The 26,848-nt window shown below is 42.7% G+C and overlaps 1 protein-coding gene across 1 annotated transcript in view; it reads right to left on the bottom strand.

Annotated features, from left to right (window-relative positions):
• Positions 1–14,612: 14,612 nt before the first annotated feature.
• The window catches only part of LOC138671839 (zinc finger protein 84-like), a 105,814-nt gene continuing 93,578 nt past the window's right edge, over positions 14,613–26,848 (bottom strand). Inside the window, exon 18 of the mRNA XM_069759970.1 lies at positions 14,613–16,499. Within this exon, the coding sequence (XP_069616071.1) occupies positions 15,475–16,499 (1,025 nt within the window). The 3' untranslated portion in view covers positions 14,613–15,474. The remainder of the gene's footprint in view (positions 16,500–26,848) is intronic.

Consider the following 26,848-nt stretch of genomic DNA (forward strand, 5'->3'; position numbering starts at 1 on the left):
GCACACCCTGGCTCCTCTGATACCTGTGGATGGATGAGCCCTTCCTGCCAGCCTGATGAAGTTGCAGTAATGATGTCGGGATTGTCTTCTTCAAAGTAGGAAGTATATAGATGAAAACCCCACAACAAGGAATACCCTCACAACTATAATCAGAATAGTTGACTATATAACAATGCAAAAAGTTGGGGAAGATTTATTTATTGGCAAGAATAAAAAGGAAGGTAGCTGGCAGCATTCAAATATTGGACAATTACAAAGGGCACATAGGCACTGAAAGGACGCACCATCAAAAAAAGTTCCAAGGAGTCCACTTGGAAAAAATTCAAAAGCAGAACGAGACAGCATCCAATTCAGGTGAAAAAAAACTTCAAGGTCACATTTATTCTGCCATAAATGCAACATTTTGACCAGCCTTATGTCTATTTTATGTCGAAACATCACATCTAGGGCAGAGTAAATGGAACCTTGAAGTTTTTTTCCACCTGAATTGGACGCTGTCTCTTTCTCCTTTACTGACAACAAGATATCAATGAATACAATGCATTTTGAGGCTCTTGGACCCCTGTATCAAGACACTTCTATCATCACAGTATTTGACTTTAAATACTTACAAAAGGGCATCGGTATCGACCAAAATATCCGAATAACATATATACCAAGATATACAATAAAACTATATAATTATAGATCAAAAAAACATTGTAAAGTGCTTAAATGTGTGAAACGTGTCACCATGGAGGTGGAACACTAACCAGGATGATTCAATGACCCAGCTTAGGAGACATGAGGTTTCCTATAAAGAGGCAGTCTTGTGCATTAACTGATTTTAAGGGCGAGTCGCCAACCCAGCTCCCGTCTGCACAGAACTAAACTGAAGACCAGTGGTGAAGGGAACGATAGGAAGAAACACGAGAGACTCGTTATCCTAGGCGACACGACACCTGCAATATGTGTAATAAGGGATTAGACAATGAGAGGCTACTCTGTGCATACGTGGAGCCCATCCTGCCATGTGACGGGAACGATATGTGTAGGAATGAATGACAATGTGCAGCTGTAACAGATGAGAGAAAAAACTAAGTGCGATTAATATGAATGACCAGCTCCTTGGTCAAGCTGTATATGACTGTGGATCGTAGAGGAGTGCTTGAGATGGAGAGGATGTATATACAGTGGGTACAGAAATTATTCAAACCCATTTAAATTTCTCACTCTATGTTTCATTGCAACCATTTGGTAAATTCTAAAAAGTTATTTTTTTCTCATTAATGTTCACTCTGCACCCCATCTTGACAAAAAAAAAAAACAGAAATGTAGAAATTTTTGCAAATTTATAAAAAAAAAAAATAAAAAATCAAAATATCACATGGTTATAAGAATAAGTATTCATATCCTTTGCTCAGTATTAAGGAGAAGCCCCTTTTGAGATAGTACAGCCATGAGTCTTCTTAGGAATGATGCAACAAGTTTTTCACCCCTGGATTTGGGAATCCTCGGCCATTCTTCCTTGCAGATCCTCTCCAGTTCCATCAGGTTGGATGGTGAACGTTGGTGGACGCCATTTTCAGGTCTCTCCAGAGATGCTCCATTGGGTTTAGGTCAGGGCTCTGGTTGGGCCGGTCAGGAATGGTCACAGAGTTGTTCTGAAGCTGCTCCTTTGTTATTTTAGCTGTGTGCTTAGGGTCATTGTCTTGTTGGAAGGCGAACCTTCGGCCAAGTCTGAGGTCCAGAGCACTTCTGGAAGAGGTTTTCATCCAGGTTATCTCTGTACTTGGCTGCATTCATGTTTCCTTCAATGACAACCAGTCGTCCTGCCCTTGCAGCTGAAAAACACCCCCATAGCATGATGCTGCCACCACCATGCTTCACTGATGGGATTGTATTGGGCAGGTGATGAGCAGTGTCTGGTTTTCTCCACACATACCGCTTAGAATTATTACCAAAAAGGTCTATCTTCATCTCATCAGTCCAGAGAATCTTATTTCTCGCAGTCTGGAAGTCCTTCATGTGTTTTTTTAGCCATAAAGGCCTGACTGATGGAGGCTGCAGTGATAGTTGACTTTCTGGAACTTTCTCCCATCTCCCTACTGCATCGCTGGAGCTCAGCCACAGTGATCTTGGGGTTCATCTTTACCTTTCTCACCAAAACTCTTCTCCCATGATTGCTCAGTCTGGCTGGACGGCCGGGTCTAGGAAGACTTATGGTGGTCCCAAACTTCTTCCATTTAAGGATTATGGAGGCCACTGTGCTCTTAGGAACCTTGAGTCCTGCAGAAATTCTGTTGTAACCTTGGCCAGATCTGCACCTTGCCACAACTCTGTCTCAGAGCTCCTTGGCCAGTTCCTTTGACCTTACGATTCTCATTTGGTCTGACATGCACTGTGAAGTCTTATATAGACAGGTGTGCTCCTTTCCAAATCAAGTCCTATCAGTTTAATTAAACACAGCTGGACTCCAATGTAGGAGTAGAACCATCTCAAGGAGGATCACAAGGAAATGGACAGAATGTGACTAGTGATGAGCGAATATACTCGGTACTCGAGATTTCCTAAGCACGCTCGGGTGCCCTCCGAGTATTTGTAAGGGCTCGGAGATTTAGTTCTCAGCGCCGCCGCTGAATGATTTATATCTGTTAGCCAGCATAAGCACATGTGGGGGTTGCTTGGTTGCTAGGGAATCCCCACATGTAATCAAGCTGGCTAACAGAAGTAAATCATTCAGCTGTGGTGCTGAAAACTAAATCTCCGAGGACACCCGAGCGTGCTCGGGAAATCTTGAGTACCGAGTATATTCGCTCATCACTACATGTGACTTGCATATGAGTAACATAGTAACATAGTTATTAAGGTTGAAGGAAGACTTTAAGTCCATCTAGTTCAACCCATAGCCTAACCTAACATGCCCTAACATGTTGATCCAGAGGAAGGCAAAAAAAAACCATGTGGCAAATAATAAGCTCCACTTTGGGGAAAAAAATTCCCTCCCGACTCCACATACGGCAATCAGACTAGTTCCCTGGATCAACACCCTATCAGGGAATCTAGTATACATAACCTGTAACATTATACTTTTCAAGAAAGGTATCCAGTCCCCTCTTAAATTTAAGTAATGAATCACTCATTACAACATCATGCGGCAGAGAGTTCCATAGTCTCACTGCTCTTACAGTAAAGAATCCGCGTCTGTTATTATGCCTAAACCTTCTTTCCTCCAGACGCAGAGGATGCCACCTTGTCCCTGTCTCAGGTCTATGATTAAAAAGATCATCAGAAAGGTCTTTGTACTGTCCCCTCATATATTTATACATTAACATAAGATCACCCCTTAGCCTTTGTTTTTCCAAACTAAATAGCCCCAAGTGTAATAACCTATCTTGGTATTGCAGACCCCCAGTCCTCTAATAACCTTGGTCGCTCTTATCTGCACCCGCTCCAGTTCAGCTATGTCTTTCTTATACACCGGAGACCAGAACTGTGCACAGTATTCTAAGTGTGGTCGAACTAGTGACTTGTATAGAGGTAAAATTATGTTCTCCTCATGAGCATCTATGCCTCTTTTAATGCATCCCATTATTTTATTTGCCTTTGTAGCAGCTGCCTGACACTGGCCACTAAGGCTGGTTTCACACTTGCGTTTCAAAACGCATGCGTTTAAAAAAAAACGCATGGTGAAAAAACGCATGTAAACGCGTGCAAACGCTGCGTTTTTTTTTACGCATGCGTTTTTGCATGTGGTGAAAAAAACGCGGTGTTTTGACGCGTTTACATGCGTTTTTTCATGCGTTTGCGTTTTTTTAAACGCATGCTTAGAAATGTGTGACAGCTGCCAATCATCAAAATAAAGTAAAAAACCCACTATAAACAGAAATAGTTAGGGTTAGGGATCATAACCCTAAAGGGATCCTAACCCTAACCCTACCCCTAACCTTAAGCCTAAATTGATCCTAACCCTAAAGGGATTAGGGTTAGGATCCCGTTAGGGTTAGGATCCCTTTAGGGTTAGGATCCCTTTATCACCTTTATGGTAGGGGGTGGCATATCAGTGTTTTTTGTTTTTTTTAAATAAAAATGCATGCGTTTTTAATGCAAACAAACGCATGTGCTTAAAAATGCATTTACATAGACATCAATAGGTTTTTTTGCCGTGAAAAAACGCATGCGGTTTTTTTTGCAGCAAAAAAAATGCCGCAAAAATTACTACATGTTGCATTTCTGCAAATGAACGCATGCAGAAAAAAACGCATGCGTTCATAAACGCGACCAAACGCATATACAAAAAAACGCTTGCGTTTTTAATGTTAAAGATAGGGAAAAAAACGTATGCGTTTTTTTGAGGTAAAAACGCTGCAGATGAAAACGCAAGTGTGAAACCAGCCTAAATGCGAGTTTGTCATCCACCCATACTCCCAGGTCTTTTTCATTGACGGTTTTGCCCAGAGTTTTAGAATTAAGCGCATAGTTATACATTTTATTACTTCTACCCAAGTGCATGACCTTACATTTATTCCCATTAAAGCTCATTTGCCATTTATCAGCCCATGCTTCTAGTTTACATAAATCATCCTGTAATATAAAATTGTCCTCCTCTGTATTGATTACCCTGCAGAGTTTAGTGTCATCTGCAAATATTGAAATTCTACTCTGAATGCCCCCTACAAGGTCATTAATATATTAAAAAGAAGAGGGCCCAATAATGACCCCGGTGGTACCCCACTGCTAACCGCTACCCAGTCCGAGTGTGTTCCATTAATAACCACCCTTTGTTTCCTATCCCTGAGCCAGCTCTCAACCCACTTACACATATTTTCTCCTATCATTATTATAATTTTATGTATCAACCTTTTGTGTGGCACCGTATCAAAAGCTTTTGAAAAGTCCATATACACTACGTCCACTGGGTTCCCTTGGTCCAGTCCGGAACTTACCTCTTCATAGAAGCTGATCAGATCAGATTAGTCTGACATGAACGGTCCCTAGTAAACCCGTGCTGATACTGGGTCATGAGGTTATTCCTCTTCAGATACTCCAGTATAGCATCCCTAAGGCTGTGTGCACACGTTGCGGTTTTTTCGCGGTTTTTCCCGATAAAAACGCTATAAAACCGCAAAAAAAAATGCATACAATAAGCATCCCATCATTTAGAATGAATTCTGCATGTTTTGTGCACATGATGCGTTTTTTTCCGCGAATAAAACGCATCGCGGTAAAAACCGCTGCATGTTCATTAATTTTCGTTTTTTTTTTGCGGATTTCCCACTCCAAAATGCGTTGGGAAGTGTCCGGAAAAAAACGCTGAAAAAACGCGTCAAAACCGCGTCAAAATCGCGGCAAAAACGCATGCGGTTTTCTTGCGGATTTCTTGCAGAAAATGTCCGGAATTCTCAGGAATTTTCTGCGAGAAATCCTGAACGTTTGCACATAGCCTTAGAATTCTCTCCAGGATTTTACCCACAGTAGAGGTTAAGCTTACTGGCCTATAATTTCCGAGTTCAGTTTTTGTCCCCTTTTTGAATATTGGCACATTTGCTATACGCCAGTCCTGTGGTACAGACCCTGTTATTATGGAGTCTTTAAAGATTAAAAATAATGGTCTATCAATGACTGTACTTGATGATACTTGATGTACAATGATGTACGTGATTTTTAGACGCCGCCGCACTTCCTGCTGGGTTAAGCAGGTGACATTTAATTGGGAATTTTTATCACTAGTCATTTTGTCCGCCATGGGATTTTCTTGTGTAAATACTGATGAAAAAAAGTCATTTAGCATATTGGCTTTTTCCTCATCCTCATCCACCATTTCACCCAGACTATTTTTAAGCGGCCAACACTATCATTTTTTAGTTTCTTACTATTTACGTAGTTAAAGAATAATTTTGGGATTATTTTTACTCTCTCTGGCAATGAGTCTCTCTGTCTCAATCTTTGCTGCCTTGATTTGCTTTTTACAGAATTTATTTAATTTTTTGTATTTATTCAATGCCTCCTCACTACCTACTTCCTTTACTTCTCTATATTCTTTCTTTTTGTCACTTATTGCGCCCCTTTCAGCTCTATTTAGCCATATTGGTTTCCTCCTATTTCTAGTATGTTTATTCCCATACGGTATATACTGGGCACAGGTCATATCCAGGATGCTAATAAATGTCTCCCATTTTCTTTGTGTATTTTTGTGTCTCAGGATATCGTCTCAGTTAATTGCACCAAGATCCTCTCTCATCCGTTGGAAATTTGCCCTCCTGAAGTTTAGTGTCCTTGTAACCCCTCTACTACACATCTTATTAAAGGATACATGAAAACTTATTATTTTGTGATCGCTGTTTCCCAAGTGACCCCCAACCCTTATATTTGCTATGCGGTCTGGCCTGTTGGTTAATATTAGGTCTAGCAGTGCCCCCCTTCTTGTTGGGTCCTGAACCAGTTGTGAAAGGTAATAGTCTCTCATAGTTGTCAAAAACCGATTACCTTTGCTGGAACTGCAGATGTCCGTTCCCCAATCTATTTCAGGGTAGTTGAAGTCCCCCATAATAATGACTTCTCCTTGAGTCGCAGCTTCATCTATTTGCTTTACGAGGATATTCTCCATTGCTTCCATTATTTTTGGAGATTTATAACAAACCCCTATCAGTAATTTATTATTTTTTCCCCCTCCCCTTATCTCTACCCATAGGGACTCTACATTTTCATTAGATTCACCTATATTATCACGCAGGATGGGTTTTAAGGACGATTTTACATAAAGACACACCCCTCCCCCTCGCTTATCTGTACGGTCATTTCTGAACAGACTATAGCCCTGCAAGTTAACAGCCCAGTCATGGCTCTCATCCAGCCACGTCTCAGATATCCCCACCATGTCATAATTATGCTCCAACAACATTAGTTCTAATTCGTCCATTTTGTTGGCGAGGCTTCTGGCATTAATATACATGCACTTGATGTTCCTCTCTGTACCTCTATTCTTTCTTAAATTATTAACTGTTCTAACCCCACCCCCCATGCCACCGCCACCCCCATCTTCCTTATTTGTGCCCAGGTCTCTATCTGCACTATCTTCCCCTCCTATAAAATTAATACCCTCCCCCCCAATCCCTAGTTTAAATACTCCTCCAACCTTCTAGCCATTTTCTCCCCAACACAGCTGCACCCTCCCCATTGAGGGTCTGAGCAAACCATCTGAATACTTATGACCAGGTGATATTTTGTTTTTTATTTTATTAACAATTAATGGTGGCCATGTGGCTGTGTTTTATTGGCATGATAGTAAACACAGAGAAGTCGCTTTTATGTGTCTGTAGAGAGTGCCTAGAGACTATATGCTTAATGCAATCGTTAAAACAGTATTTTAGTACATAGGTGTTGAATGGAGAGACCCACATATGCACTCTATAAGGTATATAACATAAGCAGTAGAGCGGTGGAGGAAAGGTTTGACTTGGAGGAGCTCACCAGTAGTAGAGCTGGAAGTACCTATGCGGTTGGCTATATTGTCACTGGCACTTATAGTTTTTAACCTACACCCAGGCTTGGACAGGCCCATAGGAGAACCCTCTGGTGGGCCCCACCCTCTTATATGAGCAGTACTTGGCACAATATACTTGAATCACTAAGTACAGGCAAAGGCAGCATCTTATTCATTTACCAATATACAGGGCCGGCTCCAGGTTTTTGAGGGCCTCGGGCGAAAGAGTCTCAGTGGACCCCCCCTTTAACACACACCACGATTCATGATCGCATATAAACACAGCCTACATAGTATATAGCACAGCCACGTAGCATATAACACAGCCATGTAGTATATAACAGCCCGCGTAGCATTTAACACAGCCACGTAGTATATAGCACAGCCCATATAGTATATAGCACAGCCACATAGTATACAACACGGCCCACGTAGTTTATAGAACAGCCATCTAGTATATAGCACAGCCCATGTAGCATATAACAGCCCACGTAGTATATAACACGGCCCACTTAGTATATAGAACAGCAATGTAGTATATAGACACTTGCCCCATAAAGTGCTGCACAAACGTTATGGCCCCATACAGACACTTGCCCCATATGGTGCTGCACAAACGTTATGGCCCCATACAGACACTTGCCCCAAATAGTGCTGCACAAACGTTATGGCCCCATACAGACACTTGCCCCATATAGTGCTGCACAAACGTTATGGCCCCATACAGACACTTGCCCCATATAGTGCTGCACAAACATTATGGCCCCATAAGATGCTCCATACAGACACTTGCCCCATTTGCTGTTGCTGCGATTAAAAAAAAAAAAATCACACTCACTTCTCCGTCGCTCAGGCCCCCGACACTTTCAATATTCACCTGTCCTCGTTCCAGCCGCCACTCCATCTTCTTCAGCATCTTCTGCACTAACGCTCAGGCAGAGGGCGTGCACTAACCACGTCACCGCACCCTCTGACCTCAGCGTCACTGCAGAAGACGGAGCAGCGGCTGGAACGAGGAGCAGGTGAATATCGCGTAGCGCTGTGCTCCCCTCCCCGTTATACTCACCTGCTCCTGGCGCTGTGCAGTCCCCGCTTCCCGGCGCCGGTAGCTTCTTCCTGTATTGAGCGGTCACCGTTACCGCTCATTACAGTAATGAATATGCGGCTCCACCCTTATGGGAGGTGGAGCCGCATATTCATTACTGTAATGAGAGGTACCATGTGACCGCTCAGTACAGGAAGAAGCTGGGGAGTCGGGGACCTGCAGGGACCCCGCCAGCAGTAGGTGAGTATAATTAGACAGCCCCCGGCTGCTCCCCCTCCCCTGCCGAGTCAGCTCCTTGATGTGCCGCTAGCTGAGGGCCCCTGGGGGAGCGGTGGTCCTAGGCACTGGCAGGTGCCTGCCCTTAACGCTGGCCTTGTATGGGTCCCCGTCTCGCCAGGGCCCCGGCACTTGCCCGGGTACACCAAGTGCTGACGCCGGCCCTGCCAATATACCCCGCTCATTGCTATATACATTTGTGATTGAGGATGTCATATTTGCATTTAGCTGAAAAGTTGGACCCTGGAGTTGGTTAATGGTGGACCCTTGCACCTCAGTCCAACGCTGCCTACCCCTGTAACTACCCCTAAGAGATGGCAACAAGGATGGAGTCTTCATAATGTATGGTTTACTCCTAGATTTGATCTTATTGAATGTGACTATATTATTGATCATTTTACAACCTGCAGTAACCACCGATCGACCAAACCGCTGCATGACCAGCTCTACTCTCACCTACTGTATCCTCACCCTTCCCTTGTCGATTGTGAGCCCTCGCAGGCAGGGTCCTCTCTCCTCCTGTATCCTCACCCATCCCTTGTAGATTGTGAGCCCTCGCGGGCAGGGTCCTCTCTCCTCCTGTATCCTCACCCATCCCTTGTAGATTGTGAGCCCTCGCGGGCAGGGTCCTCTCTCCTCCTGTATCCTCACCCATCCCTTGTAGATTGTGAGCCCTCGCGGGCAGGGTCCTCTCTCCTCCTGTATCCTCACCCATCCCTTGTACATTGTGAGCCTTCGCAGGCAGGGTCCTCTCTCCTCCTGTATCCTCACCCATCCCTTGTAGATTGTGAGCCCTCGCGGGCAGGGTCCTCTCTCCTCCTGTATCCTCACCCATCCCTTGTAGACTGTGAGCCCTCGCGGGCAGGGTCCTCTCTCCTCCTGTATCCTCACCCATCCCTTGTACATTGTGAGCCTTCGCAGGCAGGGTCCTCTCTCCTCCTGTATCCTCACCCATCCCTTGTAGATTGTGAGCCCTCGCGGGCAGGGTCCTCTCTCCTCCTGTACCAGTTATGACTTGTATTGTTTAAGATTATTGTACCTGTTTGTATTATGTATACCCCTCCTCACATGTAAAGCGCCATGGAATAAATGGCGCTATAATAATAAAAATAATTTTACATTTACGGTAAGATACAGAATGGGGTCATTTTTAAGATTAGTTCAATGTTTGAACATGAAGAGGAAGTCTGAGATCAGTTGCAGCCCAGGCTTCCTCTCATGTTCGGTTTGTCCAAAGACGGGAGCAGTGTGCGTGTGCTGATTGGGCGCCGGCGTCATGCGTCACCACACCGCACGAGAGTCCCGCAGAGAGCGAGTGCAGACACCATGGGAACGGAGCCGGCATTGGAGGGGAGTATAAGTGTTATTATTTTATGGGGGCCAACATTTTGATCAAGAAGGGGTTGTCCAAGTAGTGGACAACCCGTTTAATGATTGTATGTGAACAGAATGGCGCCTACTAAGAAGTTTTGGACATTATATTGAAATAAAAGTGTCACCATTGATGCGGCATCCTTCTATTCCAATATTCCACATGAGAAAGACATTCATTCCATCCAAGAATTTCTATGGTGACCCATCTAAGCCCAACATTCAGAGTGACTTATTAACTGCCACGGTTTTCCTAAATAGGGGTCCGCCTACATGATCGTTGTTTCCAGCTATCCCTTTTGATCAATCGGCCCCCTCATTATACACACACTCCTATAAGCACGCTCTACATCGCACTTCTTTATAATTCTCATTCACCGCCCTATCATGGAGCAGATCATTCTTATCGGGAGTCGCACTTTGGTTTTTCCACTCATCTGTTACAGCAGTATGCTGGGTGTGTGTGTTACAGTTGCATGTAAAAGTTTGGGCACCCCTGGTCGAAATGAATGTTATTGTAAGCAGTTAAGCGAGTTGAAGATGAAAGGATTTCTAAAAGGCCTAAAGTTATAGAAGGCACATTTACTTTGTATTTTAGGCAAAAAACTGTCATTTTTTCATTTTAAAAATTACAAAAAGAGAAATGGGCCTGGGCAAAAGTTTGGGCACCCTTGGAGATTTGTGTGCTCAGATAACTTTGAACAAGGTTTTAGACCTTAATTAGCCTGTTAGAGTTTCCCAGCTTAATAAAAACCCAGTCTCCTCTAAGGGTAAGTTCACACCGGGCTTTTTTTTTTTGCTGCTTTTTCTATGCTAATTTTCAGCTGCTTTTTACAGTACCAGCAAAGCCTATGAGGTTTCAGAAATCTCATGCACAGACATATTGTTTTTTTGTGTGATCAGTATTTTGTGCTTTGCTGCGTTTTTTGGACATAGAGCATGTCACTTCTTTCAGCTTTTTTGCTGCGTTTTTCACCCATTGACTTGAATGGGTGTTGAAAAAAAAAATGCAGCAAAAACACAGGTATCCTTATTTTCTGTGTTTTTGCTGCTGAAAATTCAAGGACATTAGCAGGGACAAAGAGAAAAAAAACGCGCAATGGGAGGCTCCGAACGTTATTGGCTACTGAAAACCTATAAATACAGTGTTTCTACACCCCATCTTTGACAGGTCGTAGAGCAAGTGGCAAAAATGGAAGGTGTGATTGCGAACATTGTGAAGATCTATGTGGATTTTACTTTTGAGGCGAATCGTTTGGAAGCGATCATTCTTGAAGAGGCGGGAGATAGACAGCGCATCATGCGTCTGCGCCGTTTTTGGATTCACCCAATCACTGCACTGAGAATAACACATGGGGTGTATTCTACGTTATATATGGGAGTTGAGAGGAAACCCCCAGAAGTTTTTTAACCATGTCTGGATAAAAGCGGAAAACTTTAGGGGCTGGCTCATTGGATCCTAAATAAATCGGAGCGTGCTCAGTTAAAAAAAAAAAAACGGAATCCATCATTTGACGGATCCGGCGCCCATAGGTTTCCACTCGAGCAAATGACGGACGGCAATGGATCCATCGCTGTCCGATTTTTCGACGTACACAAAAAACGTTACTTTGTTGTCTCCGGCCACCGGACAAACAATTTTCGACGGATCCGGCGAACGACGGATAAAACGTGAGGCCATCTATTGCAATCCGTCCCTAATACAAGTCGAGGAGAAAAAAAAACAGATCCGGTGGCATCAGTTGCCGGATTCGTTTTTTTCAAAATTCGATGGATTGCGACTGATAGCAAAAAACTGATGTGTGAAAGGGGCCTAATGCGTACTCACCATGAAATTCAGCGGCAGATGTATGCAAAAGAACATCTTAAGAAGCCTGATGCATTTTTGGAAACAAATCCTGTGGACTGATGGGGTTAAAATAGAACTCTGTGGAAACAATGATCAAAGGTGGAGAAAAAAAGGCACCTATCCAGGTTTGAAGTGACTTTGGGGGTCCTATACATTGGAAACCCTCAAAAGTGATACTACCATTTTAAAAACAGCGCCCCTCCACTACATATTGAATACTTCTGTCAGGTAGTTTATTAACCCTTCAGATGCTTTTCAGGAATTAATGCAAAGTGGCATAAGAGGAGTGAAAATTTGCATTTTTACCACAGAAGTGTCAGTAACTTCTGAAGCTGGCCGCTGTACCTGGCAGACTAAGGCCGCGAACTGCCAAGGCAAATATCAGGATCACACAACCATGATCTCTGGGTGCCGATGGGGTTAAATAGGAAGCCCTCACACTGTTAACCATTTATATGATGCAGTCACTATTGACAGCAGCATCTAAGGGGTTAAACAGATATCAACGGTGCCAACACTGATCGTGGCCAATGCAGCAAGTTGTCACCTATAGTGTACAGCCGACAGCTGCTGGATTGTCACCTGTATGGGGATGATAGTCTCTTATATCTCAGGTCTGTAAAAAGACGTATTGGCGGTCATTAAGGGGTTAAGCATAGGGATGGAACATTCATGCTTTGCGGTTGTGCTGCAGCCAATTGCACGGGGAAAATTTTATGGTTAAAAGGGAAGAATGGATTTAATGAGATTTCAACAAATTCTTGATGCAAACATAACCCCATCTGTAAAAAAAGGTGAAGGTGAGAAGAGGAAGAGTATGTCTTCTACAAATGGAGAATGATCCTACACACATCACAATCCACAACAGACGACCTCAAAAGGCACAAGATGAAGGTTTTACAATGGCCCTCACAGTCCGCTGATCTCAGCATCATTGAAAATCTGTGGCGAGATCTCAAAATAGCAGAAGATGTAAGACGACCCAGGAATCCCACAAAACTGGAGGAATTCTCCAAGGAAGAATGGAGGAAAATCCCTCAAACAACAAATGAAAGACTCTTGTCTGGCTGTAAAAATTGTTTACAGGCTGTGATACTTGCAAAAGGGGGGGCTGCTAGGTACTAACCATGCAGTGTGCCAAAACGTTTCCATCAGTCCATTTTGCTTTTTGTAATTTTTAAAATGTAAAATATGATTATCTTTTTTGTTGGCCTAAAAGGAAAAAAAAAGTTCACAATAGAAATAATTCTGACCAGGGGTGCCCAAACCTTTACATTCCACTGTATATACTGGTTATAGAATAGATGTGTATTTGTGGAATTCACGTTTATAATTCCCGGCAGTGCAGACGAGAGTTCGTAGATGTAAACATGTCAGCAATCACCCAAAGAACGAGAAAAATGATGCTCAATCATCGGGAACAAAATTCATCGTTTTCGGCAGCACATCGCCTATTGTTACCAGTTGGGCTGCTGATAACATGATATGTATGGAGACGGAAGGATCTTAGTAATTGTTCTGTCCTCATCAGTCTCTATGAAGAGTCCAGGAAACAAGCACAGAAAGACTAATATAGTCATTTGGTGCTTGATTAACGGTCTGAAATGTTTTCTTGGGACATACCAGACTCCATTACCGATTGGTTTGCACATATTAGGTAATGTTGATGTCAAATGTTTGCATTGCTTTTAATACTTTACTACTTTTACAAAATAAAAGTTCCTTTTAACTGAAAAAATAGTCCATCTAGTGTCATACATTACCTCTTATGGCCATAGTTTTGTATTATTTTCATTATTTTTTGGGGGAGGTGGGTTAGAGAATAGAGGGAAAAAAGGCCAAGCCCGCCATTATTTTCTGTTTTGTGTGAGTTGGTGCGTATTCGTACATCACATTCCATCTACGATGACAGTGGTCTGTAGCCAACGCTAGTTAGAGGAAGTAGGGCCTCCTACCTGCTGGCATCCGAGACTCTTCAGGCTGGCCTGCCACGGTGTCACATGTAGGTCACTTACAACCAAGGGCCACCTAATCAAAAGAAGAATTGCGAACGTCAGCAGGTAAGAGGCGCTACTTCCTCTAACGAGCAGGGGCCACAAACCACTTTTGTTATGGCTGATGAAATGGGACGTGTGAATTGATCAGCAACAATTCTACATTTAAGGCCCCTTTCAGACATCAGTTTTTTGCCGTCAGTCACAATCCGTTGGCTAGACGGATCGATGAATCTGTCGAAGATTGTGAAAAACTGATGCGATGGATTTGTTTTTTTGACGGATCCGACTAGCGGATCTGGCTAATCGGATCCTAAATAAATAGGAGCATGCTCAGTAAAAAAAAAAAGAACGCAATCCATCACAGGATTCCGTCATTTGACAGATTTGGCGCCCATAGGCTTCCATTCGAGCAAACGATGGATGGCGACGGATCCGTCGCTGTCCGATCTTTCTACATAGACAAAAAAGTTACTTTGTCCGTTGTCTCTGGCCGCCGGACAGGTTTTGACGGATCCGGCGAACGAAGGACAAAATGTGAGGCTATTCGTCGCATTCAGTCGCCGGATTCGTTTTTTTCCAAATTCGACAGATTGCGACTTATAGCAAAAAACTGATGCGTGAAAGGGGCCTAAAGTCATTCACTATGTGGATTAAATTACACATTATTACAGTTGCATGAACACCATATATACCGGTATCTTTTTTATTTTTTTTTACATTTTTGCAAAATGAAAGCACTTATGATGGAAAATAATGTCATTTTATAATAAAGTTTATACCAAACCATTATTCTATATCAGGAATAAAAAAAAGGCAGATAATTCATATCATTAGCATGGGCTATTAAGGCATACAGCCATGGAAGGCCTGAGGGACTATGACCACCTAAATATTGTGTGGTTGCTATTGACCTAGGATGTGAACAACATTGTGGTGCTGTCGTGTGCTCCCTGTGACCACTGCTGTATAGTACAAAGCCCATCCCAGGGCTCAGCAGTACCACTGCAAACAACCTTCAGCTGCTGTCCTTGAACGGAACACAAGTGGTTAAATAAACGCAGTGATATTTTATAAACAGTGAATAAAAATTCTGAATGAGCATGAAAACGGCTTTTTCCCTGTGTGGATTCTCTGATATCTAAAATGTGTTCGACTTCTTAGGTGATCAACAACTTCTGATCTATAGGGTTTTCCCCTTTTCCAGAATCTGAACGTGAATATAGTTTCTCTCCTGTGTGAGTTCTCGGATCTGTGACCAGATCTGATTTCAAAGTAAAATATTTGCCGCAATCAGAGCATGAATACTGCTTCTCCCGCCTGTGATTTCTTTGATGTCTAATAAAACTCGTTTTATTGGTAAAAAATTTCTCACATTCTAAGCATAAAAATTAATTCTGCCCAATTACATCTCTGATACCTAAAATGCGTTTGGGTTGTAAAACATTTTCCAAATTTATTTCTCCCTACTGAGTAGTTACATGATCAACAAGTTTTGATCTACAGGGTTTTCCTCTTTCCCAGAATCTGAGTGTGAATATGGTTTCTCTCCTGTGTGAGTTCTCTTATGTGTGACAAAATCTGATTTCAAAGCAAAACATTTGCCACATTCAGAGCATGAAAATGGCTTCTCCCCTCTGTGATGTTTTCTCTGATGTCTAATAACACTTGTTTTATTGGTAAAATATTTTCCACATTCTGAACATGGAAATGGCTGCTGACCTGTGTGAGTTTTTTGATGTATAACCAGATCTGATTTCAGGGTAAAACATTTCCCACATTCTGAGCATAAAAATGGCTTCTCCCCTGTGTGGTTTCTCTTATGTCTAATATAACCATTTTTATGAGAAAAACATTTCCCACATTCTGAGCATGAATATGGCTTCTCCCCTGTGTGAATTCTTCGATGTTCCAAAAGTCCTGAGCTTTGGCTAAAACATTTTCCACATTCTGAGCATAAAAATGGCTTCTCCCCTGTGTGAATTCTCAGATGGTCAACAAGAGCAGAGTACTGGATAAAACTTTTGCCACATTCAGGACATGAAAAAGGCTTCTCTCCTGTGTGAAGTCGCCGATGTCTTCCAACAGAATCTTTATGCATAAAGTGTTTCCCACATTCAGGACATGAATATGGCTTCTCCCCAGTGTGACTTCTTTGGTGTACAGTAAGAGACCTTTTCTGGCTGAAACATTTTCCACATTCCAAACATGAAAATGGCTTCTCCCCTGTATGAATTCTTACATGATCAACCAAATAGGATATACGGGTGAAACTTTTTCCACATTCTGAGCATGAAAACCGCGTCTCTCCTGTGTGATATCTTAAATGATTAACAAAATTTGATTTATGGGTAAAGCATTTCCCACATTCTAAGCATGAAAATGGGCCGTCATCTTTGGACTCCTTTTGACATTGTTTTCCATGTTTAGAACTTTTATTGCTGATCCGTGATTGATCATATTCATAAAACCTTGGACTCTCATCACTAATCTTGTCGGTACCTGGAAAAAGAAATAACATTTTGCCCAAACAAAATATTTTCAGTATTTTATTTCTTTATTCCATAAAATTAAATTTATATAATGAGCAAGATGTATCAGTAGTCAAGAAATCACACTAGAATTACTTTTTTTCAAACTAATAAAAATGACCAAAAACATTGATTAAACCATCAGTGTCAATTATGGAGCCCCAAGTCCTTAAAAATTGGCGACTTGCTGATAATCACTTATTTCCCCAAATATTGGCCTGTCTAAACAGGTCGCCAATCACCCAATAAACTAGTAGAACGCGCATTCATAGGGTGTAACTATTTTAAAATTTGCTTTAACCCCTTCTCGACTTGGACACATTTGTACATCCTGGTCAGGAAGGACTTCCCTTTCTTGGACGTATGGATATGTCATGGCTATTTTGAGTGCACAGGAGCTGTACGTGCGCGATCACCGCCAGGTGTTCAGAGAACATAACAGCTAACACCTAGCACTCATTCCCAGGAGTGGTTCCCGCACCGCTCCCGGCAGTTTAACCCCCTAAATGCTGCAATCGATATCAATAGCAGCATTTAGAAGCATGGAGTATGAGGGGGGGCTCTCTCCCCCCTCCAATCGGAGCCCCCACAACGTCATCACGAGGGCCCAATCGTTGCCATGGTGACCCGAGGTCGTCAAGACAACATCCGGGTCACCAGGCACTAGCAAGATAGATTATGCACTGCACATGGTCTAACTAAGAAGCTTGTGTCAGTGAGGCACTGACAATTATAAAGCACTAGATGGTGTCCCGATTCTAACGCATCGGGTATTCTAGAATATGCATGTCCACGTAGTATATTGTCCAGCCACGTAGTATATTGCCCAGTCACGTAGTATATTGCCCAGCCACATAGTATATTGCCCAGTGACGTAGTATACAGTACAGAGCCACGTAGTATATTGCCCAGCCACGTACTGTAGTATACAGCACAGAGCTACATAGTATATTGCACAGCGACGTAGTATATTGGCCAGTCACATAGTATATTGCCCAGTCACGTAGTATACAGCACAGAGCCACGTAGTATATTTCCCACGTAGTATATAGCCACGTAGTATATTGCACAGCGACGTAGTATATTGGCCAGCCACGTAGCATACAGCACAGAGCCACGTAGTATATTGCCCAGCCACGTAGTATATTGCACAGCGGCGTAGTATATTGCCCAGCCACGTAGTATATTGCCCAGCCACGTAGTATACAGCACAGAGCCACGTAGTATATTGCCCAGCCACGTAGTATATTGCCCAGCCACGTTGTATACAGCACAGAGCCACGTAGTATATTGCCCAGCGACGTAGTATATTGACCAGCCACGTAGTATATTGCACAGCGACGTAGTATATTGCACAGCGACGTAGTATATTGCACAGCGACGTAGTATATTGCCCAGCGACGTAGTATATTGCCCAGCCTTGTAGTATACAGCACAGAGCCACGTAGTATATTGCCCAGTGACGTACTATATTACCGAGCCACGTATGTCACAGGTTAAAAAAATAAAAAATAAACATACTCACCTAACGATCCGAGGGCCCCTTGTAGTTGATCCGCTTCGTGGGATCCAACGGCACTGTGCAGATGGGCGCGCGGCTGCCGCCATCTTGCGTTCCCAGGATGCTTTGCGAAATTACCCATATGACTTAGCGGTCTCGCGAGACCGCTAGGTCTTATGGGTAATTTCTCAAAGCATCGCTGGGAAAGGAAGATGGCGGCAGGCGCGAGCGGCTCAGCGGACAACGGAGGGTGAGTATAGCAGGTTTTTTGTTTTTGTACTATTTTTAACATTACTTTCATAGGCAGCATCAATAGTAAAAGGTTGGGGACACACAGGGTTAATAGCTGCGGTAACGGAATGCGTTACCGCCGGCATTAAACCTGTGTTAGCGGTGACCGGAGGAGAGTATGGAGCGGGCGCTGGGGACACTGACTGCGGGGAGCGGAGCGCCGGGGACACTGACTGCGGGGAATATAGAGCGGCCATTTTCTTCCGGACTGTGCCCGTCGCTGATTGGTTGTGGCTGTTTTGCGGCGACCAATCAGCGACTTGGATTTCCATGATAGACAGAGGCCACGACCAATGAATATCCGTGACAGAAGGACAGACAGACGGAAGTACCCCTTAGACAATTATGTATATAGACAGCGATGTTTTGTAAACAACGATCAGAGCCATGAAAGTGAAAGTCCCATAAAAGGGACTAATGTAAAAAAAAAAAAATGGTAAAAATATTAACAAAAAAAAAAAAAAAAATGTAAAAAGGGCCAAAAATCAATGCTTTTTCATCATGCCATTGAACAAAAAGTGGAATAAAACGCGTTCAAAAAGACTAATGTTAATTATAATATTATCGCTGAATACTTTATCTTGTCCCACCATACAGCTGTCAACGGAAAAATTAAAAAGTTATAGCTCTCAGAATAAAGCGGTGCAAAAATATTTTTTGTATAAAAGTTTTTATTGCGTAAAAGTGCCAATGCATAAAAAGATCAATATAAATGTGGTATCGCTGTAATCGTACTGACCCGAAGAATAAAGCTGCCTTATCAATTTTAACACACATGGAGCAGCATAAACGCTCCCCCCCCCCCCAAAAAAAAAAAAAAAATTATATATATATATATATATATATATATATATATATAATGACGTTTTGCGTTTCGCCGGACTAGAAACTGTGAAAACTCCACAATATGGAGGCGATCGCAATAAAATTCTGCTTCAACATGAAGCTAGGTGGATCCTAGATACCAATGCTCAAGGCCCTATTGGTCTTAACGATAAGCTCGATATGGCGGCATTTTTATAAATGGTGTTCTGTTGAATTTAAATATTATCTATATAGTTCTTTGATAGTATTAAAATAGTCATATTTTGTCTTTGTATAACATTTCTATTGCAAATTGAACGTTTTAATCTTCCCTGTAATCTAGCACGTTTAGTCACGTGATTGTCCATCCCCTCAAAAGGAAGTGACATGTGTGTTGTTTGCACTTGGACCCGTTGAAGCGCACAGCGCGAAACGGCCGTTGTCCTCACCTGTTTCCCCGCACCCTCTCCTGTTCATTCCCTGCCGCCTCTCCATGTGTACCTGAGCGCTGATTTCAGCGAATAAAGGATTTTTCTGCAACAGCATCGTTGGGGTGAGTGCCGCATTGCTTTTTACATATATTACTGCAAGTGAAGTCTCTGATCCACTGTTTGGTGTGCACCACCCCTGAATGCTTTCATCTGGCTAAGTGTTAAAAGTCTGTATGCCTCAGCTTGCTGAATTGCCTGTGAAGATTTACTTACCTGGTGCCGCACAGTCTCTGCATCTTGGCTTGTTTCATATTGGATTTGTACTTTGTGTTCTGAGCACAGGTAGAAAGTGAGTCAGGTGAATACAAGCGTGACTTGATATTATGGAATCCTCTGATGAGGTCCAAATGGAATCGGACTTGAACACACCAGCTGAGCTTGGTTTAATGGCGGACAGAGAGGGTGCGGTGGAATTCTTTATGGATTGTAACCATAAAGAAGAATTAGAAATGATCAGTACAAAGACTTTGGAGTTAAAAATCTACACCTTGGCCGAAAAAGAAATTAGATTATACTGGACCATTAAATCACTTAAGTCCTATGTAGAGTGTCACCGCGTCCCAAGAGGACTACGGGTTTATAAGGACATTTCACAATTTATGGAGGATGCGTTTTTCAAGGAGGCATGGGAGCAGATCCATCTTGAATGCTCTCAGAAATTATTATTACTGGTTATATCGCAAAATGAAAAAGAATATGCTGCTTTGTGTGAACAGCTAGACAAAGCGAAAAAGGAATTATCTACGAGATTAGCAGAACCTCAATATAAATTATTTTTGAAGAAATTAGAGAAAAAACTGGTAATAATTCAAATAGATACGAAACAAAAGATAAAGGAAAAATTCCTAAGGGACAAAAATGATTTCGATATGGGGCAGGTGTTCTCGTGGAACAAAAATAAAAAGATTTTTTTTCGAAAAATCGTCCCGGAAAAAACTTTAATAAGAAAAAAATCAATAAAAGACGAGTGGATCACGGACTCCGATTCTAGTGGCCAGGAGGAACAGGGAGAGGATCGTATAATTGCAAGTACATCAGGTGCAACTATCCCTTTAGGAAGAGAGTCCGGCGAGGGGGCCGCAAGCGTAACAGGACAAAAGAAACGCAAGCAAGTGTCGTGGAGAAAATAAACGCCACTGATGATAAACTTCGAATTATCAATCTGTCCAATAAAATTTTGTCAGCAGACCAAGAGCGAGTCCTGTCATTAGGATTAAATTTTTGTTTACCAGAGCGTTTTAATTTAACCAACTTTTAAACAGATCTGTTTAAAAGCGTAAGGAAACTGCATTTGCATAAACAATTTGCCAACAATGAAACAAGACCACACGTGATAGCTGTACCCACAACTGAAAATCCGGCGGTCATAGGAAATCTGGGCTTTATGGCATTTCCTCCATCTGATATTAGAGAAACTGAGGATATCCGTTTATTAAGCAATTTAAATGAGGAATTTGATGAGGCTGAACTGCCTTTCAAAAATTGGAATAGAAAGTGACCAAAAATGGTACCAATATAAACAACTCGTCCCGCAGAAAACAAGCCCTTACATGGCTGTCGGCAGAAATATGGAAAAAAATTATAGCTCCCGAAATATGGTGTTGCAAAAGCTATTTGCAATAAAATGCGTCTTACTGTGTGAAAGCTGCCAAACATAGAAACCCGATATAAATCTGGTATAGCTTGCTGTAAGCGCACAGACCCGAAGAATAAAGTCGTCTAATCACTTATACCACACGAGGAATGCCGCAAAAAATAAATAAAACCATTTCTTTACCTGCTGTTGATTTGTTCACCCTGCCTTCCAAAGATCAAACGGCTAACAACATTTTTGTGGAAAAAAAAATAATAATAATTTTCACGTTGTAAAATTCTCTGAAACAGCTGTGGATTCAAGGTGCTCACCACAAGTCTACATAAATTCCTTGAAGAGTCTAGTTTCCAAAATGGGGTCACTTGTGGGTGGTTTCCACTATTTAGGTACATCAGGGGTCCTCCTAACACCACATGGCGTCTGCTAATGATCCCAGACAATTTTGCGCTCCAAAAGTCGAACGGCGCTCCTTCGCTTCCGAGCCCTGCTAGTTTTCCTCCACATATGGGGGCTAAATGAACAATTTTGTGGGAAAAATAGAATTATTCTTACCGTTAATTCGGTTTCTAGGAACCTTCCACGACGGCATACGGAGGTTGCCTCTTTGCCCTAATGGGGAACAGGAAATGGAGAGGTTAAAAGGCCCTCCCACCTCCCTCTCACCACTGACTTATAACTGAAAACCATAGCATCGGTTTACCTTGAATCCCAGATTTTAATCCAGGAGTATATAGGGAGGGAACTAGCGCCGTCGTGGAAGGTTCCTAGAAACCGAATTAACGCTAAGAATAATTCTATTTTCTCTAGTCACCTTCCACGACGGCATACGGAGGAATACCAACTAATTTTGGCGCTAGGGAGGGACAACGGCCTGGAGTACTTTCCGGCCGAAGACTAAATCCTTGTTGGACATTACGTCTAGTCTGTAATGTCTGGAGAAAGTATGCAACGAAGACCACGTGGCTGCCCTGCAGATTTGCTCCGTTGATGCACCTGCTCTTTCTGCCCAAGAGACTGAGGTTGATCTAGTCGAATGAGCCTTGATTCCCACTGGAGGAGTTTTATCTTGAGCGAGATATGCTTCTGCTATCGCTTTCTTTATCCAGTTGGCAATAGTGCTTTTTGCTACTTTCTTTCCTTTATTTTGTCCTGATGGATGGACAAACAGATTTTGGTCAATTCTGTAAGAGCTGGTTTGCTCTAGGTAAAATAATACAATGCGTCTGACATCCAGAGTATGAAATTTCTCTTCTTTTGGATTTGTTGGATTCTGGCAAAAAGAAGGTAAAATGATTTCCTGAGAGCGGTGGAAATCTGATACGACCTTTGGAAGAAAGGAGGGGTCAAGGCGCAGTATTATAGAGTCATCTCGGATAGACAAGTATGGTTCTCTTATTGAGAGAGCCTGTAGTTCTCCTACCCTCCTTGCTGAGGTAATGGCCACTAGAAAAATTGTTTTATAAATCAGATTTTTCTGCGAGCAGGAGGATAATGGTTCAAAGGGTGGACCTGTAAGTCCTTGTAATACCAGATTCAGGTCCCATAAGGGTACTGTTATTTGTTTTTTAGGATTCATCCTAGAGGCCGATATCATGAACCTCTTAATCCAGCGATGATTTGCCAGATCCTGGTCAAATATTGAACTGAGTGCGGAAACTTGGACTTTTAGGGTGCTCGGCCTGAGGCCTATTTCTAGGCCTTTTTGCAAAAAATCTAGAATTTGCGACAGATTCGGATTAAGGGGATCTGGTACTTCGGGAAGACAAAAGAATGAGAATTTCTTCCAGATTTTATTATATATAGCAATGGTCACCGGTTTCCTTGATTTTTGAAGTGTGGAAACCACTGCTTCTGATAGTCCTTTGGCTCTCAACACCTGGGCTTCAGTAGCCATGCCGCCAGATTCCATTTGTGGACGTCTAGGAGACGTATTGGTCCTTGAGAAAGAAGGTTTTCTTCCATCGGAACCTGGAATGGCCCATCCACCTGTAAATCCACAATCAGGTTGTACCAACTCCTCTTTGGCCACAATGGGGCTACCAATATAGTTAGTGTTCGTTCTTCCCGAACCTTCTGCAAGACCTTTGCCAATATCAGAATTGGTGGAAACGCATAGGCCAGTCGAAAATTCCATCCCTGGGCCAATGCATCCACTCCTCTGGAGCAGTCTCTGGGGTTTAGGGAGAAGAAGGCTTCGACTTTCGCATTTTGCCGGGATGCAAAGAGGTCGATTTCTGGAAGACCCCATTTGTTCACCAGCATCTCGAAACTTTGGTTGCTCAAACACCATTCTCCAGGATGTATGTCTTGATGGCTTAGATAATCCGCCTGAGTGTTGGATGAGCCTTTCAGGTGGACTGCCGTCAGGGATAACAGATGTCTTTCTGCCCAGGAACATATTCTGGCAGATATGTTCTTCAGGTTGTTGTTTTTTGAACTGCCCTGATGTCTGATGTGAGCCACCGTGGTCACATTGTCTGAATATATTCGGACATGATGTCCCTTGATAAGATGACCCCCCATCAGAAGGGCTTCCTCTACAGCTTTTAGCTCTCTGTAGTTGGATGATTTCTTGCTCGTCGATTGGTCCCAGAGCCTTGGAAAGGGGTGCAATTTATCATGGCCCCCCAGCCTCTTTTGCTGGCATCTGTTGTGACCGTAGTCAGAGGAACCTGAGTCCAACTGACTCCTTTTTGTAAATTTTTCGGAGTCATCAACCACGCCAGAGAGGCCTTGACACAGCCCGGTGTGTACAGTCTCCTGTTCAAAGAACTGGGCTGACCATTCCAATTCTGTAGGATATGTGCCTGAAGAATCCTGGAATGGGCTTGGGCCCAGGGTACCGATTGGATGCAAGCTGTCATCGATCCTAGCAGAGACATGCCTTCTCTGATTGTAGGGGATCTGGTGTCTCTGAACATCTTGACTTTTGATAGTAGAGTCAGACGATGTTCCAATGGGAGGAAGGACATTTGTCTTGCAGAGTCCAGAAGAACTCCCAGGAATTTCCTGCATTTGGAGGGTCGTAGGTGAGATTTTTCTAAATTTGGCACCCATCCCAGAGATGTCAGAATATCGAGTGTCTTTGATACATGAGACTCCAGAGATTGTTTGGTGGGAGCCACTAACAAAAGGTCGTCTAGGTATGGCACTACACAGACGCCTTGCCTCCGGATGAAGGAGACTACTTCCCCCATTACTTTGGAAAAAACTCTTGGAGCAGAGGAGATCCCAAACGGAAGGACGTTGAACTGATAGTGCTCTATCAGACGTCCCTTCTGCACTGCACACTTGAGGTACTGGCGATGTCTCTGATGAATGGGGATGTGAAAGTATGCATCTTTCAAATCGATAGTGGCCATGTAGGAGTGCGGGCTTATCAAGGGAATCGCATTTTTCACTGATTCCATCTTGAATTTTCGGTATTTGACTTGCCGGTTGAGGCCCTTCAGATTTATAATACGGGACTCGCCCGATGGTTTGGGAACCAGAAATAGACGAGAGTAGTGTCCCCGATCCCTCTCTGATTCCGGAACCTGGGATATCACATTTGACCTCTTTAACCCCTTAAGCCCCGAGGGTGGTTTGCACGTTAATGACCGGGCCAATTTTTACAATTCTGACCACTGTCCCTTTATGAGGTTATAACTCTGGAACGCTTCAACGGATCTTGGCGATTCTGACATTGTTTTCTCGTGACATATTGTACTTCATTTTAGTAGTAACATTTATTCGATATAACTTGCGTTTATTTGTGAAAAAAACGGAAATTTGGCGAAAATTTAGAAAGTTTCGCAATTTTCCAACTTTAAATTTTTATGCCCTTAAATCACAGAGATATCTCACGCAAAATACTTAATAAGTAACATTTCCCACATGTCTACTTTACATCAGCACAATTTTGGAACCAAAATTTTTTTTTGTTAGGGAGTTATAAGGGTTAAAAGTTGACCAGCAATTTCTCATTTTTACAACACCATTTTTTTTTAGGGACCACATCTCATTTGATGTCATTTTGAGGGGTCTATATGATAGAAAATACCCAAGTGTGAGACCATTCTAAAAACTGCACCCCTCAAGGTGCTCAAAACCACATTCAAGAAGTTTATTAACCCTTCAGGGGTTTCACAGGAATTTTTGGAATGTTTAAATAAGAATGAATATTTAACTTTTTTTCACACAAAATTTATTTCAGCTCCAATTTGTTTTATTTTACCAAGGGTAACAGGATAAAATGGATGCCAAACATTGTTGTACAATCTGTACTGAGTACGCTGATAGCCCATATGTGGGAGTAAACCACTGTTTGGGCGCATGGCAGAGCTCGGAAGGGAAGGAGCGCCATTTGACTTTTAAATGCAAAATTGACAGGAATTGAGATGGGACACCATGTTGCGTTTGGAGAGCCACTGATGTGCCTAAACATTGAAACCCCCCCACAAGTGACACCATTTTGGAAAGTAGACACCCTAAGGAACTTATCTAGATGTGTGGTGACCACTTTGACCCACCAATTGCTTCACAGAAGTTTATAATGCAGAGCCGTAAAAATAAAAAATCATATTTTTTCACAAAAATGATCTTTTCGCCCCCAATTTTTTATTTTCCCAAGAGTAAGAGAAGAAATTGGACCTCAAAAATTGTTGGCCAATTTGTCCTGAGTACGCTGATACCCCATATATGGGTGTAAACCATTGTTTGGGCGTATGGCAGAGCTCGGAAGGGAAGGAGCGCCATTTGACTTTTCAATGCAAAATTGACTGGAATTGAGATGGGACGCCATGTTGCGTTTGGAGAGCCCCTGATGTGCCTAAACATTGGAACCCCTCACAAGTGACACCATTTTGAAAAGTAGACCCCTTAAGGAACTTATCTAGATGTGTGGTGAGCACTTTGACCCAACAAGTGCTTCACAGAAGTTTATAATGCAGAGCCGTAAAAATAAAAAATCTTATTTTTTCACAAAAATGATCTTTTCGCCCCCAATTTTTTATTTTCCCAAGGGTAAGAGAAGAAATTAGACCACAAAAGTTGTTGTGCAATTTGTCCTGAGTGCGACGATACCCCATATGTGGGGGTAAACCACTTTTTGGGTGCATAGCAGAGCTCGGAAGGGAAGGAGCGCCATTTGACTTTTCAATGCAAAATTGACTGGAATTAAGTTGGGACGCCATGTTGGTTTGGAGAGCCCCTGATGTGCCTAAACATTAAAACCCCCCACAAGTGACACCATTTTGGAAACTAGACCCCATAAGGAACTTATCTAGATGTGTTTTGAGAGCTTTGAACCCCCAAATGTTTCACTACAGTTTATAACGCAGAGCCGTTAAAATAAATTTTTTTTTTTTTTTCGCAAAAATTATTTTTTAGCCCCCAGTTTTGTATTTTCACAAGGGTAACATAATAAATTGGACCCCAAAAGTTGTTGTCCAATTTGTCCTGAGTACGCTGATACCCCATATGTGGGGGGGAACCACTGTTTGGGCGCATGGCAGAGCTCGGAAGGGAAGGAGCGCCATTTGGAATGCAGACTTAGATGGATTGGTCTGCAGGAGTCACGTTGCATTTGCAGAGCCCCTGATGTACCCAAACAGTACAAACCCCCCACAAGTGACCCCATATTAGAAACTAGACCTCCC

Source organism: Ranitomeya imitator, chromosome 3 (assembly GCF_032444005.1).
Source record: "Ranitomeya imitator isolate aRanImi1 chromosome 3, aRanImi1.pri, whole genome shotgun sequence".
Lineage (NCBI taxonomy): Eukaryota > Metazoa > Chordata > Amphibia > Anura > Dendrobatidae > Ranitomeya > Ranitomeya imitator.